At 44.2% G+C, this 19,211-nt stretch overlaps 1 protein-coding gene across 1 annotated transcript in view; it reads right to left on the minus strand.

Moving 5' to 3' along the window:
• The window catches only part of LOC137456982 (spermatogenesis-associated protein 16-like), a 32,816-nt gene extending 14,219 nt beyond the window's left edge, over positions 1 to 18,597 (minus strand). Inside the window, exons 1-6 of the mRNA XM_068168676.1 lie at positions 18,554 to 18,597; positions 17,032 to 17,121; positions 9,981 to 10,065; positions 7,637 to 7,784; positions 3,659 to 3,672; positions 1,877 to 1,918 (exon numbers count right to left, since the gene is read on the minus strand). Coding sequence (XP_068024777.1) covers positions 1,877 to 1,918; positions 3,659 to 3,672; positions 7,637 to 7,784; positions 9,981 to 10,065; positions 17,032 to 17,121; positions 18,554 to 18,597 — 423 coding nt within the window. The remainder of the gene's footprint in view (positions 1 to 1,876; positions 1,919 to 3,658; positions 3,673 to 7,636; positions 7,785 to 9,980; positions 10,066 to 17,031; positions 17,122 to 18,553) is intronic.
• Between the last annotated feature and the right edge of the window lie 614 nt (positions 18,598 to 19,211).

A 19,211-nucleotide genomic window follows, 5' to 3' on the forward strand; every position in this document is an offset into this window, starting at 1 on the left:
ATGGATGAGGAATTAGCAGCTGTTTGATCTAACCCAGTGATCATTTCTTCTGTCTTGGGGCTTTCCTCCTCTTCATTAAAGCTCCCATACTGACCCTCTGGTGACTGCTTTTTCATCTACAGGACTGTGGTTAAGACCTGTTTACCCATTCTTGCTGCTGCCGGAGGTGGCACTGGGGTAAACCTTGCCTGAAGCATGAGTCGAGTTTGCTGCTGTCTTCAGGGGTGCTGGGATTTCACCCTGTATCTTTGAGAGCTCTCTTCTGTTTCAGCAAGAATATTTCAATGTATGAGGTGAGGTCTAGAGCTGGTAGCAAATATGACTGTGTAGGAGCAGTGCAAATCCATACAACTAGTGGGGACTGGCTTGAGTGGTCCTAGCACACTACTCTGCTCTCATCTCTTCTATGGTGAGTTTGTTTGCTCTTCTCTCTTTGGGGATGACAGATACACTATGTATCAGATTGAATCCTGGGGTCCTATCCCTCTATATCCATTTACACAATAGGGTAGTTATGGGGAATCCAAAAGATACCTGATCTCAAAGCTTTTTCTCTTCTTGATACTCTGTTACATCCAAAGAGAGTAAGGTCCAAATTTTGTTGTTGTTTGGTTTTGTTTTGTTTTTTCCAGAAATGAGTTTTGCCAGAGCTTTTAGAAAGACCAGGGTTTTATTCTGTACCCAACCCATGGTCAGGTCATACTTCTAGCTTCTTAAATGTTCCAAGTGCACACAGCAATACCAGATACTTCACCTTCCCAAAGATGCCACTGCTATTAGCCTGAACATCAAGAATGGGCTTTTGGTCATCCAAAGCCAACAGCACATGTTTTAAGGAAAGAACTGGAAAGAAGGAGCTGCTGTTCCCTCGGGGTTGTCTGCCCTCAGCCAGCTTCACCTGCCTCACTTTGATGCAGATGCTTGAGGAGAGTCCACTGTAGTGACACTCCAAGCACCTTTACCTCCCACTAAGGATGTGAGTACAAGCACTTCCTGTTGTTTCAGCAGCTGCTCTCTGAGAGGAAAGGAGACAGAGCTTCCCCAAATATCTAGCTAATGTTTCTCCCTTGCTAGGGGTTGCTAAGTAGCAGTTTTTGTCAACCTCCTGTCTGCTATCAAAGCCTAAGAATATAAATCCTGTGATTTGCTAAGACACCTCTGAGGAGGAAATGGCTGATTCCTTCAACATACAGAAAACCAAAGAACTGTTATTGCTAGGGAAAGAATGTTAGCATTAGCATTCACAATCTGGGGAGGAGAGGCTTCTTCCACTTATTTTCAAGAGAATCATTCAAGAATTGCATTCAAACAGTCTAGTCTACATGCAAATTTGAGTTTTGACCTTTTGTGCTAATCAAAAGCCATGGTGCTAAAAAGCTGTGTACATTATTGCAGGAAGTATGGAGCAGAATTAACTAATAGACCTTCAATATGGCTGTAACAGATTTGAAGGTTATTTCACATACTTCACTACACAGGGATCAGAATCTAAATAACTAGAAATGCTTCAAACAGCAATTATTAACTCTTGAAGGAGATTCTGGTGGTGTGTGTAGTGTACTTCAGGTATTGTATCTAGTGAGTAGCTTTGGTGGTTACGTGAAGTAGGGATTTAATATCAGAGGCCATAAAGACTTGAGAAAATTGCTTGCAAAGTGATCTCAAACACACTGGGTACACGGTTAAATAATTAGAGCTACTTTAAAAAGGATCTAAAATCCACTGGAACTCTACCTAATGAATTCACTGAGCACTTCTGGACAGAGAAGGAACACGTGCAGAATGAATTACCCACCCAAAAGTACACATCGCTCACACATGCACTGGCTTCTGCCACCACACACACTGCACCCCAGAAACTGAGGTTTATACTCACAATTAACTTGGTGCTTCTTATAAAATCCATTGATGACATGACCTTTTGCCCAACCAGTTTCCAATATCTCTCTGCCTCTTTGTCCTTGAGAGTATTGAAAAGTGCTTTCTGGTCTAGGAAATGAAATCACAGAATCACATCATTAACTAGGTTGGAAAAGACCTTTGAGATCATCAAGTCCAATCTATTACCTAACACCATCTACTCAGCTAAACCATGGCATCAAGTGTCCCATCCAGTCTTTTTTAAAACCACTTCCAGGGATGGTGACTCCACCACCTCCCTGGGCAGCTCATAATGTCAGGCATTAGTGCCAGCTATTATTTCCTACACTTGAAAGAGCTTTTCCAGAAGTTTCTTCAGGATGGCAAGAATCACAAGCCCATAAACTGTGTTCATTCAGATATGTTTGCCATGATGGATCTAGCAAGGTGATGGGTAAACTGGAGGGGGAGAGAGGATGATGGGGAGAGCTGTCTGGATAGTCAAGGCTGCTGGCACAGAGACATGGGACACGAGGACCCCCCTAGCCCCCTCATTTAGCAAGGCTCATGGAGGACACCTCTGAGCTATGCCAGCTCTTAAGCAAGTTGGAGTACCTGAGAGCAGTGACAGTCTTCTGCGTGTCCACTTTTCCACACGTCTGCCAATGCCTTTGCTTTTGAAACCCAGTGTCAGTAAGTGCAGCCCAGGAGGTTCAGATGGCCACTTAGCTGACTGTGGCAAGATGTGAAATGCCTCAGGATCTGGAAGAGGGAAATGACAATAATTTCCACTGTTCTATTTCTTTTCAGTTGTAAGAGAAGTTACTTAATTGGAAGGGAAAAAGGAACTCTAAGGAGGAGTGAGATGTAATCCAGAAAGCTTGCCACAAGAAAGATGCCTAAACCAACCCATCCAGCTAGAACTGGGTTTGGAAATTCCAGACTTTGCAACCTTTTAGATCAATGCCTTAAATTTCACAGATCCATAACAAAAAATGAGTTTCTTCTCTTTATGAATTTTTCAATGCTGATCATCCAAAGCATTAAAACCACTTCAGTAATACAACATTCTGGTCTTTTAACTGCTGGTTCATTGTCCCCTGAATTTGTGAAGTTTGACTTCCTACAGATTTGTGCTTTTACCATCACCACCACAGCCCCCTAGGCTTCCTGGGTGTCTTTTCTGACCCACTCAGCTGGCATCTGACAGCCTGTGCTGTCCAGAGTCTGTGACTGCTGTTGCCAAAAAACCTGTGGATCAGCTGAGTCGGACCGCCCTGACCTCAGTGAGGACAGATGCTCAGAACAATTGTCTACTTCACCTTTAGGGAACCAGACCAGTCCTTTCCTCCCTCCCACACAAAAAAAGTAAACCTAGATTGAATGTCAGTGTCACTTCTCACAAAGGAGTGCTCTGTTTTCAGTGTGCTCTGCTTTTAAGATGCCAGGCTGTGTGATCCCAGTGACAAATGGAGAACCCTGCTCAGAGCTCTCTGGACTTACCCCTATACAAATCAAAGAGAGTGGACCTGATATTTCCCTTGCAGCATATTCTGCCTCTGATGGATTCTCAATTTTGCAACAAACTGCATTGTACACTTGGATTTAAATGCGTATCTGCTCCTCCTTTTCCTCGGCAATAAGGGAAACTCTGAAATGGATTCAGTCCTTACACTCTAGCAGAGCTTGGGCTAGAATTGGGCAGATGATTGTTACAGAACAGGAAGGTTATTTCAAACCACCTGGTTGTGAGATGCCTGGTGTCTCACAGCCACTGCTAAAATGGGGCTTATCTTACATTTTTAATTTCACCTAGGTGAGATGCAGACCTGCAGGTTGAAAGTTCAGCGGTACCCCACCAACCATGTGCTAAACTCCTGACGTGGGATTGCTTGTTCAGGGGCAGTGTGATTTTAAGGTCCTATCTGAATAGATCAGTAACCCCTACTGCTTTGGTTGACTTCACCTAACACTGACAACAGTTATCTCAGCATCAAGTCTAAGACAAAGAGCCACATCTGCTCTGAGAGTTTCCAGGACAGAAAGGAGGTCATCTGGAAGCAGTCCCAACTGCATAAGGCTCTCCACAGCACTGTACTCTCAACCCCCTGATAGACAGAGTGTTTTTTCTTGGCTTTCTATCCCATTTCATTCCTAGAAAATTCAGTGATCCCTCAACCTGCTCTATTTAGTCTGTTTTGTAATTGAGTAATGGAATATAGGACTGGGTTGGTTTATCTCTCACTCCTTCTCCCCCTTCTTCCTTTCCCTTATTGGGAGGAGTAAGAAAGTGACTGGCGATGCTTTCAGAGTCACTCAGTAATTTATGGAGACAAACTGGGTTTCAGTGCACACCATGCCCCTTTTGCTGCTTATGTGCTCCTCAAAGTCTCACCCTTGTAAATTCAGAGTTGTATGTGAAATATGGATTTATCTTTCTAAAAATCAGGTTTGGGGAGCTTTATTTTATGCTCCTTTTAAGGCCAATACTTTTGTCCCAGGAAATTCTCCACAGTCACCTAAGCAAGTAAATGGGAGAGTGGGATTTTACAACCTCTGTGTCAAACAAGTCCCCATTTTCCCTCTTCAAACAACCCCAAAGCTGCTGCCAGAAACTAAATACATGGGTGATCTGCAACTTGAAAATCATGACAGTTTCCTACAGCAAAATGAACCAAACAAGTTCACTTGTGTTTAGTATTTGTTTATAATGTTTGCTTCCCCAATGCCTATTTGTGGTTTTCAAACAGTTTTTCTTCTCCTTCCCAAGGATGCAATGTGTGTACTTTTGGAAGTCTTATGGATCTGTAGAATGAGCTCAGTAGAGGGGCAACAACTAAGCCACCATCTCTGACCTGAGTATGTAACTCTTGGCAAGAAGTGGGTGGCACCTCAACCCTTTAGACCACCCTGCTGGCAGGGTGAGATGCACATCTAGTTTATGTGATGAAGACAGAGGCTTGCCAGAATTTGACCTGAGAAATGCATTTTTCCCTTTATGTTTCTCAATCACCAACTCAAAGTCAGGTGGTACCAGGGTCAACTATGTTCCAAGTTAATGGTAGTAAGCAATGCCTTTTATCCCCCTGCCTCTCTTTCGCCAAAATATCATTTCCATTTCTCTTGAAACATGGCTGTAGGCACCAGAATTTCAGTGTCTGCTCCAGGAGATGCTGTTTGAGTTCATGCTACCGGATGACAACAGGCTCTGCAACACCCTTGTTTGCTCTGGATCCTAGGATTTTTATATATTTTTTTATAAATATATTAACAATAAGAAGAAGGGCAGGAAGAACCTGAACTCCCTAGTGGACCTGGAGGGGAACACAGTTACTGAGGATGAGGATAAAGCTGAGGTCCTGAACACCTTCTTTGCCTCAATGTTTAACAGCAAGGCAGGAGTTCAGGACGAGTGGTCTCCGGAGCTGGGCGTTGGGGTCGGGGAGCAGAGTAATACCCTGGAAATCCATGAGGAGTTAGTTCGGGACCTGCTGAGCCACTTGGATATCCACAAGTCCATGGGACCAGATGGGATCCATCCTAGGGTGCTGAGAGAGCTGGCAGATGTGCTAGCTAGGCCACTCTCCATCATTTTCCTCCAGTCCTGGCTCACCGGTGAGGTCCCAGATGACTGGAAACTGGCCAACGTGGTCCCCATCCACAAGAAGGGTCGGATGGAGGAACCTGGAAACTACAGGCCAGTCAGCCTGACCTCAGTGCCAGGGAAAGTGATGGAGCAGATTATCCTGGCGGCAATAACTGCGCACCTGAAGGATGGCCAAGGGCTCAGGTCCAGCCAACATGGATTCAGGAAGGGCAGATCCTGCCTCTCCAACCTGATCTCTTTCTATGATCAGGTGACCCGCCTGGTGGATGTGGGGAGGCTGTGGATGTGGTCTACCTAGACTTCAGCAAGGCCTTTGACACCGTCCCCCACAGCAAACTGCTGACTAAGCTGTCAGCCCATGGATTGGACCATTACACTCTGTGCTGGGTTAGGAACTGGCTGGAGGGCCGGGCCCAGAGAGTGGTCGTGAACGGTGCCACATCCAGCTGGAGGCCAGTCACCAGTGGTGTCCCCCAGGGATCAGTGCTGGGCCCTGTCCTCTTCAACATATTCGTTGATGATCTGGATGAAGGGGTAGAGTCAGTCATCAGCACATTTGCAGATGACACAAAGTTAGGGGCAGATGTTAGTCAGTTAGAGGGTAGAAAGGCTCTGCAGAGGGACCTCGACCGACTGGACAGATGGGCAGAGTCCAATGGGATGGCATTCAACAAGTCCAAGTGCCGAGTGCTGCACTTTGGCTACGGCAATCCCATGCAGAGCTATAGGCTGGGGTCGGAGTGGCTGGAGAGCTCCCAGACAGAGAGGGACCTGGGTGTGCTGATCGACAGCCACCTGAATATGAGCCAGCAGTGTGCCCACGTGGCCAGGAGGGCCAATAGCATACTGGCCTGCATTAGGAATAGTGTGGCCAGCAGGAGCAGGGAGGTCATAGTGCCCCTGTACTCTGCTCTGGTTAGGCCGCACCTTGAGTACTGTGTCCAGTTCTGGGCTCCTCAGTTTAAGAAGGACATTGAAACACTTGAGCGTGTCCAGAGAAGGGCAACAAGGCTGGTGAGAGGCCTTGAACACAAGCCCTATGAGGAGAGGCTGAGGGAGCTGGGATTGTTTAGCCTGGAGAAGAGGAGGCTCAGGGGTGACCACATTGCCCTCTACAACTACCTGAAAGGTGGTTGTAGCCAGGAGGGGGTTGGCCTCTTCTCCCAGGCAACCAGCACCAGAACAAGGGGACACAGTCTCAAGCTGCGCCAGGGGAGGTTCAGACTCGAGGTGAGGAGGAAATTCTTCACCGAGCGAGTCATTCGGCATTGGAACCGGTTGCCCAGGGAGGTGGTTGAGTCATCGAACCTGGAGGCGTTCAAGGGGAGATTGGACGTGGCACTTGGTGCCATGGTCTAGTCATGGGGTCTGTGTTGATAGGTTGGACTCGATGATCCTCGAGGTCCTTTCCAACCTAAGTGATACTGTGATACTGTGATACTGTCTTTAATGGGCTAAAGGGAACCTGGCTATCTATTTCCATCCTTGCAGCTGAGATGCTCTCAAAGCTGGTGCTCAGTCCCTTATGTTTGTAGAAAAGAGGATATTTTTGTGAAGTAAGGCTGTGATGCAGGGATGACCATTGGTAACTGATGGAAGTCGACAGAGATTGGCATCAACTTGGATCTCACTGTCACCACAATACAATGCAAATCTACCTTTGAACAAAAGATTAGTTGCAACAATGAAATCCAACAATGGGAACATGAGGTTCCCTGGATAAAAAATCATCTTTATAGTGTGAAGTCTGTACTTCTCCTAAGGACTGAATTGATTACCTAAACCATGTACGCTTAGAGAGCAAATCCCAGAAGGGAACTACCCGTCCTCCAGAAGGTTAGAAATGCCTGGATTTCAAGCTCCAGACTCTCTCCAACTCTTTGTAAGTCAGCCACAGACACACAGGGCATACAGAATAGAATACAATTAACCAGGTTGGAAAAGACCTTTGAGATCATCGAGTCCAACCTATCATCCAACACTATTTAATCAACTAAACCATGGCACCAAGCACCCCATCCAGTCTCTTCCTAAACACCTCCAGAGATGGTGACTCCACCACCGCCCTGGGCAGCCCATTCCAATGGCCAATCACCCTTTCTATGAGGAACTTCTTCCTAACATCCAGCCTAAACCTCCCCAGTGCTTCTGAACAGGTGAACCTGTTACCTGTATACTGGTGCTGCAAGTACTCAGGGCTCCTTTTAGCAAAAGCGCGCTGGATCTTGTTTATGTCTTGATGCTTTTCTTCTGTCTCCAGTGGTGTGTACATAACGGTAAAGGACGTCTCTGCAGTGATGGCTTCTTCAAGCATAGCCTAAGAAAAAGGCAAAGGGATCATACATTTCATGTCACTTACTGGCCAGGGTGTTTTTAAGAAAAGAATACTTACTTTCACAGATGATATTTTCCCTGTTATAATTGCACAGTCATGTAGAGATAACATATTTTGGTCTTGAATATTAATTAGAGGGGAATTTAAATTATTTCCAGAAAGCACTGCCTATCTATACTCAGAAAATTCATTTAATGGAGAAAGCACATTTGTAAACAGTCTTCAGTGCAGCAAGCCTATGTCTTCAATGAGGAGCAAAGTATTAGATACATTATCTTTTAGATGAAAAGGAAAAAGTGATTCCACGTTCTCTGAAGGTCACATCTTTCATAGGAGGATTTTATTCAGTCCTTGGGAGCTTGTTAAACAATGCTAAGCATTCCTACTACCCCTTGGGTTGGCATGAATCAGACACTATGCCTATACAGAATATTAGTCTTAAAATATTGCATTTAAACCCTATTTGCATTAAGAGTAAAATTCACTCCTGTGCAGAGGGCAACACGAAGCTTATGAACCTTGTCATCCCTTAAACATGACTCAAATGATGCATTGTGCTGCTTTTATGTGGAGAGGTGGAGTTCACACTCAGTGGACCCCAATGAACCGGTGCTGGAACTGCCAGGATGAGCTACCAGCCTGGAAACAGTCTTGCTAGGTACTCTTATCAGTCAGAGTAAGTGAGGTGGAGCTCATTTTCTCCTGTGTTGGGCTCTGGGTAAGACTACGTTCAGCACTGCTTTAGCTAGAGCTGTTGCTAACAAAGCCTTGTCTCCTTGACAAGGGCTGTCCTTTTGGGGGAACTCTAAGGCTTCATTGCTGTATGTTGGCAAATGTGTAGACGTGGTTAATAGTGGCAATGCCAACACAAAGTTACCAGAGATGGTCAGAAAAGCATGGGAGGAAAAGATACTAGTTTTTACCAGGGTGTATCAACCTTCCAGATGGCCTTATACACTGAAGTGATTCACAGGAGGTATCATTATGGGACTAGCTTGGTGTTTTATTGACAAGTCCTCACTTTGGTTCTCCAGTCTAGCCTCCACTTATGCAAAATTATCCAAGACACACTGTGCCTCTGTGGGTTGCTTGTTGAGCTGACATCTGCTCCCACCAACCTGGAAGGGAGGGTTGAGTGTGCCAATTTGTTATGTATCTGTGTCCTTCTCTTTCATGGCTTTAGACAACAGGTCCTCTGACAGGGTCTTACAGCAGTTGATTTCCATCCTGATTATTGGTATGGGGTGTGCAGAAATAGCATTGAAACACTGTAATTGTTTTGAGCAGATACTGGGATAGACTGCCATGCATGCACCCTGTGAAATTTTATCACAAGGGACATATACTGTTCTTAGTATCATTAATTCCTCATCTGGACAAGGAGCACCTGGTAGTAAGGTCCATGCTGGAAGGCAGAAGGGTCTTCCACTGGGCCTCTGTCCCAAATGTTGCACTCTCTCTGAAATGGACTTTGCTCTCATTGAAACTGGGAGGTTAAGGCTGGGACACCACTGGCAGCCATAAGTTCCTGCAGCAATAAGCATCTCCCAGCAAAAGATCAAGCATCTATTCACCTCCAAGTTTCTAAGAGCTCTCCTCAGCAGAAGGGGGTACCCTTAAACTTACATTTGTGCTGATGTGGCTGAACAGCCAGCTCACGTAAGTATCACTCAAGAGACCTGTCTCATTGAAGTCAATGGTCTAGTCCCCTCCTAAGTAGTCTTTGTACAATGTGGTCTTGCCTAGCCATCCTTCACAGAACACTTTAGGTTCCTCTGAGACCATTTGTTACAGTCATTTTTGTCCTCCCCTTCCAGCTGAAGAGCTTGGAAAGGTGCCAGAGGATTAGTACCATGAAAATTGCAAAAGGAAAGTGTCACTGAGGTAGGAAGACTTCACAAAAAAATAGCTTAGGGGACTCTACAGTATCCAGAATTAAATTTTATAGCAGTCCATAAAATTGAAGTATGAGCCAAGGGTTAACAACCTTGAATTTTGCCCTTAAAATTAGTCCAAGAAAATCTCCTTCATGATAAATACGGTCGTGCTGTCTAGTGTCCTGTTGAGTGATATGCCCAAGAGCTACCTTTGTCGGCACTCTTTTAAGCAGTAATCCTTCATTTTGGTCTTAATAATGAGATAGGCACCTCCTTCCTCATTGAGCTAGCAATTTTTTACCTGCCAATAGTATCTGATGTACTTGCTTGTGCGCTTCCTGGTGCCTCCCATCAGCCAGTACATGTAGTCGGCAATCATGGCGCTCCTGGTGACAAAAGCAGAATGAATGAGTGTGTGGGGAGAGAAGAATGGATACAGCAAAATGCAAAGCAGGTAACAGTAAAAGAGTGTAACAGGAGGTTTGTGTCAAAAGACTACACATGACTCTCAGTCTTTGTCCAACTTTAAGGCAAGCATTAGTAAACATTTTTTAGTTAGCAAAACTATCTGTGAACACACAGCCCTATATTTTCTTTCAACAGCTTTATCACCTTTCACTCTCAGCAAATATTTAATCACTGTAACAGAATACTTTAGCTTTTCTTGTTTTTTTATGCTTTACAGTATTTGTGAGTGAAGTGTCTTATATACATTTCTGCTACCACAGCAGCAACATGTAAACACCCTGTAGCGTGCAGTCTGAGAACATCACTTGTCTGTGGCAAACTCAGACACAGTTCACCTTTGATTAAACTATATCTCCTAAAAAAAAAGTCCCCAAACTGAAAGCAATCAGCTGTCTTGCTACATAATGGAGTGTGCTTTAGCACTCCCACTGTCTGTGACAATCATTGCATTACTCTTTCTAGACTGAGAGATACTAAAAAACTGTTGTGCAATGGACATTAATGCAGAGTTTTAACAGACTTTAGAACATCAGTTTGCTTTTATGGCTGCCTCTCCACACTGCTCTCCGTTTCCTTTCCTCTAGAGGTTCCAAATCCAATTAAATGTGACTAGATGTAATTCCAAATTGTCACTTTAGTCAATTAAACATATAATAATCTTGTGTACCTAATTACTAGCACCAAAAGTTTATTTGTTGATGTAGTGCTATCACTGTGTACTTCTGCATGTTCCCCTGATCATTGCCTATATATTAATTGTGCTTTGACATTACTGTAAATTGAATTTGAAATTTCCCCCTAGTTAAAAGTGTCTCACAAACAGTAATCCCAATCCTGTTGTAATACCCTTTCAGAATGTACTTTCCAAGGCTGTATTATTCTCTTAATGAGATATAACCAAAAATACATGGATTTAACAATAAACATTCCAAAGCAGGCCCAGTATCAGGGGGTAACATATTGTTACGAACAGGAACTAAATCTTCCCTTAGATATGTGCAGTCTGTTCCTACTCTGACACAACCACTTCACTGATATTCAAACCTACTGGCCTCACATTTACAGAGCTATCCACCAGTTCTGAGTTATTAATTCAAAGTACTTAAAACATGCCCAGGTTTCAGGTGTGCAGCCCATCAAAGAGCTCTATCAGACAGGAGAGATGAAGTACTTCTGATAACCTTCGGACACACCTTTAGCAGATGCCAGAGAACATTCGACTTCCTTCTTTCAAAACATGAGGCTTAATATTCAAAGACTATTTTTCCTAGTTGCTAGTCAGGGCCAGTACAAACTTCCACAAGATAGCCAAACCCATCTGGGGTAACGTAGTCAGCCTGGATCCAAAGATGTCTTGCTATACCTGCTCCATCTGGCCACTTGGTGGTGCAGAACAGTAAGACAGATTTCTATACGTGGAGGCCAGGAGCACACCACCGTCTCTCTCAGCCTATCTCCAGGCATGCTTAGGACTTGTAAGAAATGAGTCCAAGGCAGCTTTTGCTGCCTGACAGCTGCTGACACTAACAGCCTGGGGACAACGAAATCATTCGCTGCAGCCACACAAGCCTGTGATAAGAAAACCCAGGAGGTGTGGGAGGCCCCAGTGCCTGTGTTAGCTTCCCAGCTGAGCTGACTGGCAAGAGATGGGATGCTGGAATGAACTGCTCACAACAGTGGTGCCATGCAGCTTCCAGAGGTATGTGCTCTGTGCTTCATCTGGGCTCTAGCTGGTGCCTGTTGTGCTCTTTGGACCTCACGCTCCCAAGTCTGGGAGATAACCTCCTAGTGTCGATGTTTGGATTTAATTCTGGTAGGGGCTGTGGAAGAAAACATTCCTGAAGGCTTTCTTTTGCCTCTGCCATGGCCCTGTCTGAGCCAGCTCCTGTTTGACACTGGGGCAGTCTTGACTCTAAAGACTAATGTTCTCTCTCTCTCTCTCTCTCTCTCTCTCTCTCTCTCTCTCTCTCTCTCTCTCTCTCTCTCTCTCTCTCTCTCTCTCTCTCTCTCTCTCTCTCTGTTTCCCTAGAGAAGATCTTGCAGGTGCCAGGGCAGGTGGCAGACATGACGATGGGTGCAAGAGGCAGGCTCCCTGAGCTTGTATTTCCCACCCCAGTTCTGCATAACTCTTACCTTGGTACAGCTGTGTGCTTTGTAGAACAAAACTGGACACACGTGCTAACACAAATCAATAGCCTAGCTCTCCCTACATTTTCAAGTGTGACTTGAAGGGAACACAGAGCTGACCTCTCAGAATCACAGACTCACTGAGATTGGGAAGAACCTCTAAGATCATTGAGGCCGACCATCAGCCCAACACTCACATGCCTGATAAACCGTGTCCTGAAAAGCCATGGCTACATGTGCTGTGGAATATTGCCAGGCATGGGGATTCAGCCACCTCCCTGGACAGCCTGTTCCAATGCCTGGCCACTCTTTCAGTCAAGAAGTTTTTTCTTCTGTCTGGTCTAAACCTCTGCTGGCACAACCTGAGGCCATTTCTTCTCTTTCTGTTGCTACTTAACTTGGGAGAAGAGACCAACCCCTACCTCACTGCAATCTCCTTTCATGTAGTTCTAGAGAGTAGGTGGTCTCCCCTCAGCCTCCTCCAGCCTGAACAACCCCAGTTCCCTCAGCTGCTCCTCATAAGCCTTGTTCTGTGAACCCTTCACCATCCCTGAACATGATCCAGCACCTCAGTGTCCTTCCTGCAGTGAAGGGCCCCAAACTGAACCTAATGTTCAAGACGTGGCCTGATCCGTGCCAAGTACAGGGCTAAGGTTTACTGGCAGATTTAGTTTGCCTCTCAGCTGATGGGAATATTTAGATTATTTTATATCTATATAAATAAGAATGTAAAAAAGCTGAGTCGGCTGTACCACAGCTATTAAGATTCTTAAACTTCTTTCTCTGTGAGGATTGCTTACCCTTCCTCTGTGCAGTCAGATGAGTAGGAGTTGTTTGTTCTGGCAGAGGGACAGACAGTCTGTTTTCCCTTACATGTATACAACTAATTTCAAGTCACTAGTGTTCTAAGTGGTGATAAAAGAGCTATCGTAAGCTTTTCACAGAACACAGTGACACTGTTAAATCAGCACAGCATTTTGATTAGCAGGAAGATGAGAGCTATACAGCTTAATGAGTAAAAGAAGCCAAATCCCCTCTGTACTTCAAACTCTAGTTTTCAAACAAATGGGTAGCCAGCCTTATTTTTTTGTAAGTTACATAAAATTGTCACCTTCTTACTGACTCAGGGCTGTTCAGTGTCCACAAGAGCCTGCACTACATGAGGAACGAAGAAAAATTGCTTTCATGCCTTATTGCTTATCTGGTTAGACCTTCTCCTGCAGACGTGTAACAGGCAGCTGTGGGGTCACAGCCCATGGGCTTGGTGACTTCAAGGACACATTGGCTCTGCTAACTCTTCTTTTAGGAACCTTGAGGCTCACTCTTGGGTGCATGTTCCCTTCATAGCACTTGTGTCCTTGAAAGTAAAGAGCTGGTGGGTTTTCTGCTCTGTCCCTAGAGTTAGTATGGTCCTCTGAGCTGCTTCTGCAGCTTGTGGTTACCCTTGCACATCCCTATCTCTTCTTTCCTCTTTCCCTAAGGTAGCAGTCCTTATACTGCCAGGAAGATTGAGGTTTTTCTTGGCCTTCTCCAAAGGCATTTTCTTGGTTTTGGGACAGATGGGAGCTGAAGGCCCCTTCCTCAGTTTTCCATTCTGATTATTAAATGATCTTTTAATCATCTGTGACCATGTGTCCCTTGGAGGGTATTTCCAGTACCTGCTATTGGAGGCTGATCCTAAGCCTAAATACCTTCTAATACATCCTGATAACTTCCTGACTGAATTTACATATAATGCATTTATGTCCATTTGTTGAAGGGGCAAGATGGTCTCTCAACTGAAATAGGTTTTCTCCCTCCTGAGGTTTAAATATTCATTTGTCAAGAGCAATCTTCTGACATCAGAGATACCAGCTGGAGAGAAAAATATTTACTAGCTGACATTGTAGTGACAGTGGTTGCAGCACTTTGGAATTCCCCATTTGCAGATGCTGTGACCCCCACAGTGGTGTTTCTGGGATTGCTTTACAATGCCACATGGCCTTAGGCTGCACTCTGCATAGTGGCATCCTATCACAGTGCTATCCCAAAGGAATCACTATGCAGCTGACAAAATTCAGAAGTCATGTAGATATGGGCATGTCAGACTCCTTCAATTAATTCAGATGTCCTTGTAGTCAGACTGTTTCATATGCTGCTTCTCCTGAAACTGGGCTGTACTAGTGAAAATTACACAGAGGGGAACCTAAATGCCAACTGCCCCTACTCTAACCTGTGACTTTCTCTGAATGAAGACTTCAGTCTGGTGTGCCCTCAGAGACAAAATCTGAGGGGAATCTCAGCTTGATAAGTAGGCTGAGTGAAATGTGATTATCCATGCTGCTCATGCCCCTCCTGTTCATGTATCCAGTACAGGGTTCTGGATGTATTGAATGGACTAGGGAGTGGAAAGGCACAGGATACTTGAAAGCAGAAAAAGAGAGTTGAGTGACCTTGTTCTTGGGCAAAAAGCAAGCAGAAATAAATGATGGCTTGAAGTCATTTTAACAAAATGTAAACAAATGACAAGTTTGTATTTCCATAAACTGCAGCTGAACATCTGTGTGCCATGGTCTGTCTGCACTGAGCAGAGTACATTCTGCACCATCAGTGGGCTTTGACTAAGACCAGTGACTCCAGTGAGATGACAGAAGTAGCGCTAAGCTCAGTTTAACACACTCTGCAGAAGCAGCTCTGCACAGTTGCTATAACACTATGTTAAACTAGGCTGAACTCTGAATACTGCTAGAGTCACTGCTTTTGAAACCACTCTGGATTCAGTCTGTCAGAATGTTCCTCTGCTCTACAAAATACATAATCTCATTTAAAATCATCTGGTTTCCTGAAAGCTACTCAGTGTGGGGAAAAAAAGGCTGAGGCAGTTCCCTCTTGCCTGCTGCTGGAGTAAATGCACTGATTGCTGATCTGCAGTAACACCAACCACTGGTGTTTTGGGTTTTTTTGGGGGGGATTCATATTTATGAACATCCCCTTGCTCCATACTGTCTTCTCAAGTATAGGCATTTATATGTATTGCTTCTTAGGAAATATCAATGTATTGTAAAAAAACAAACCCTCTATTATTGAGATTATTTAAAAAAATATCTTCAGCCTGGCTTCAAGAAGAAAGTCTTCCTTACCCATCCTGCCCACCCCAGCACCCAAACCAATTGATAGAATCAACAAGGTTGGAAAAGACCTCAAAGGTCATCAACTCCAACCTGTCACCCACGACTTCATGACTACTAGACCATGGCACCAAGTCCCACATCCAGTCCCCTCCTTGAACACCTCCAGGGACAGTGACTCCATGCCACTCAGATCACTTCAGCTGTTGGGGAAAGTGGTGGATTTTGGGGTTTGAAATCCTAGGCAGAATTCCCTCCCTGTCACACATTCTCTTACCACAGCTCTAAACTGTCTGTCTGATCAGTGCACCTCAACTGTTGATGATTATTCAGCAGGTGACAATTTCTATTTCAATCAACACACCAGCAGGATAAATGAGAGACTGTTATCAGTGAGATGTAAAAGGAGATCTGGGAAATACCACACCACTTCCCTGTTCTTCAATAAAATGTTTCATTTTCTTAATTCAGACCAGTTGTTCTTTTGGAAAGTGGGTGGGGTTATGGTCAAGTGGAATATTTCAGGTTTATCTGAAATCATATTTCTGAAGAAATACAGAAAAGCTGATTCTGTGCCTCGAGGAACCGATTTCTTCTCCCTGACCTGATGTCTGTAAACTAGTGGGAATTCCTTTGACATAATCTCAATGTATGTCCTGCAGAAGAAGAGCTTGTCCTGAAGTTTTTGGCTGAAGTCCAGCACAGAAAATGGAAGTTCATCTTCCCAAATCCTCTCTACAACTCTGCTTGGATACAGTTGTCTTCCTCTCCCTGTGCAAACTGTTTTGCTGCTATTTTAATAGCTCCAGAGCTCTACCACTAGCATCCATCTTAAATGATGAGCAAAGTGACCCTCTCAGTCTCTTGCCTAATTCACACTGACTGTTCTGCCATTAGTTAGCTAATGAGTTGTGAAATACTTTGCGATGTACCTTGTGGTCTTCAGCTGAACAGTCCTTTGTGAGTGTCTAATGTTAGTGTAGTAGTGGTGGTGATAAGTCACAGTTGCATTTCCTCCTGCATTTCTTTCATTTAAGCATTTTAAGTAGTTACAAACTTCTGCTGCATGATGAACCTTAAAGATTGTGGCAGCATTAATGCAGGCATACAAGCAGAGCTTGCAGACTTTCTTCTGCCAGCAGTTCCCGCTCACACCAGCAATCTCATCAGCTGCACACAGGCTATATTTTGCAGCATACCACAGTGTACCCTGAGATTGTGGGGCTTGGTGGGGCTTGCTTTGGTTGTTTTAAACTGTTATTCCTCCCTCTCCCCCCACCCTTGGAGCACACCTGAGCTTCTGCCCAGGGTTATGGGGAAATCAGGGAGTGGCAGATGCTTGTGTGCATGTAGCTTTTAACCCCAGAGCACCCCTGGAATCTGATCAGGGCTCTGTCCTATGCCCAAGAACAAGTAAATGCTCCTACAGGCATTAGCCTAAACTGCAGCTAGGGACATCATTGGAATGATTCCTGTTACACCAACTGGGAGGATTGGAGCTCTGCTGCATGTGAGATCGTATACACAAAGCCAATGCAGAGCTCCCACTGATTTTGGACAAGCCTGGATATAAGATGCTGTCTTTACTACTGAGAGCTGGAATGAAAGGGATGTAGAGAAACCATTGGAAATCCACAAGCACCACCATACCTTGCAGCTTCGGAGTATCTCCCTAAGCGCCAAAATGCAGCAGCTTGGCGCATGTGGTTCCGGAAGTGAGTCGGGTTCTTGCTAATGCTCCTTTAAAAGAGAAGAGAGATGGAGAAGTTGAGATTTCTCTCTCTTGCATTGTTAAAAGCTGCTAATAATCAAGCTGTGGTTTGGCACATGCTGTGTACACTACTTCTGTACAACTCAGCACTGCATGTCTCAAATGTAATATGAACTCTCTCTCTTTTGACAGCTGTGATATGTGAACAAGCATTAGTAAATTGTTTTATTGAGGTTATGTCATAAATGCAGTTTCATTAGGGATTTGTGTGTTGTTCTAGAAAATAGTTCCTGTGGTAATATTCTATGTTGTAGATAACCTAAGGAAGAATGCTGCAGTACAACTTCTTCTTAACCCCTAGCTCCACACACGTGAGTGAGAGTTGTCCGACTCATCTCCCTGGACAAACTGTGCATCTAGAATGTGTTCTAACATTAACTTGGGAGACTTTGAAATGCTTTCTGTAGAAATGATAGGTTCTACTTGGGTGGACCTTGGCATGTTTCTTAGCCCCTTAACTTCAGCAGATGCAATTCCAGCTGTAACAAATTACAGGCTCCAAGTCAATATCAGAAAAAGATGGAAGGCTAAAACTAGCATAAGCTAAGTAGTTAGAGTGCCAGTCAGGGTAGGGCAGCCTTCTGATGAGAGCGGAGGGAGGGGAAGAGTGAGAGCTCCTTCTGCATCTAGTTAGTTCCACTTGTGAGATCTGCAGCCAGTGACAGGCATCTCTGGTCAGCACTTCTTCCATTGTCTGGAGAAAAGTTACATCTAGTGTCTTCTAGGATGCAGAGTTTAATGTTTATCATTTTATGCTATATAAACATTTATCATGGCATGTTTCATAGAGTATTTAAAGCTAGTTCCAAGCTTAGCAGAGAGGTTAACACTACATTCTGTTACAGAGAAAACTTGCAAACTGGCTTGTGTTTCCTCATTGAAAGTTTTGAATATCATGTTCACTTTAAAACTCCTGCCCTTGTGATTTCAGTCCACTAATCACCACGAAACTGATTTCATAACCAAATCATTAGCTTATTGATAACCTTGAGTCTATGACATATTTATAGAGACATTCAGCTCTAAATGCACATTTGTGGAACCCCCCAGTGTATTTCAGCAGCCCAGTGACTCCCTTTGCTGTATGCATCAGCACCCAGTGACTGTCTGTCTGTGGCCTTCAGAAGGAGCTTTCAAAACAAGTGTAAAGCTCAAAGTCTCTCTGAGATGCTGTAGACTTGTGAATTAAATTAACTCTGCAGGCACTCTCTCCCAGGCTCACAGAGGAGGCCTAAAGCTTTAAATGGTTACATCTACATTTGCAAGTGATTAGATATAGAAGCAGAGCATCAGTAGACCAGAAAAGCTAATGCTGAGGCCCCTACATCTGTGTTGTAGGTGGTTGGAGCTTTTATTTCACACTGGATTTAATTTCTTTCCTCAAAGAAAATGTCCCTGTACATCTTGCTCAAAGCTATCTTGAAGGTCGACCACAGTGTCTTCATTAGGTGCTGCTTGTGTTTTGTGCAGAGATCAAGCAGAAGATGCAGGTAGTTTTCTCTGAAATGTGTCTAGTTTGTAAGTGCTAAAATAGATAAATGTTTTTGCAATATTGCATGATCAAAGTCAAGGGGAATGTGGTCTTTGCCCTCAGGGGAGGAAGTCTTGGACCACAAAATAGGAACTGTCACTGATACCCCAACTTGGAAATAACATGTGATTCCAAACTGAGAATCAAGAGTCCAAAGAAAATGCTTCTCATTTACAAAGTAATAAAAAGTTGAAGTATGTAGAAGTGTTTGAAATGCTGCATGAGAAGGAATTATTTTGTAAGAGTACTTCTGGTTTCTATTATCCAGAGAATCTCAAGGGAATAGCTTTGTATTAATAATATCTCATCTGTTATGTAGATTGCAATATGCCTAGCACAATTGCTAAAGTAATTAGGTGCTGCTAATTCTTTTTCTTCCTTTTTATGAGGAGGTAAAGAGATGAGGAGAGGAGTTTAGAGCAAAGTATGCATTGCACTACAGGCTTCCCACAGATTAGCAGCATCAGCCATTATGTTTCTCATTTTTTTCCCCACTTCTGCCTAAAACAATTCTGTGCTTTTCTTAAG

This window comes from Melanerpes formicivorus, unplaced genomic scaffold (assembly GCF_026170545.1).
Source record: "Melanerpes formicivorus ecotype bairdi unplaced genomic scaffold, bMelFor1.0.p_v2 SCAF_152, whole genome shotgun sequence".
NCBI lineage: Eukaryota > Metazoa > Chordata > Aves > Piciformes > Picidae > Melanerpes > Melanerpes formicivorus.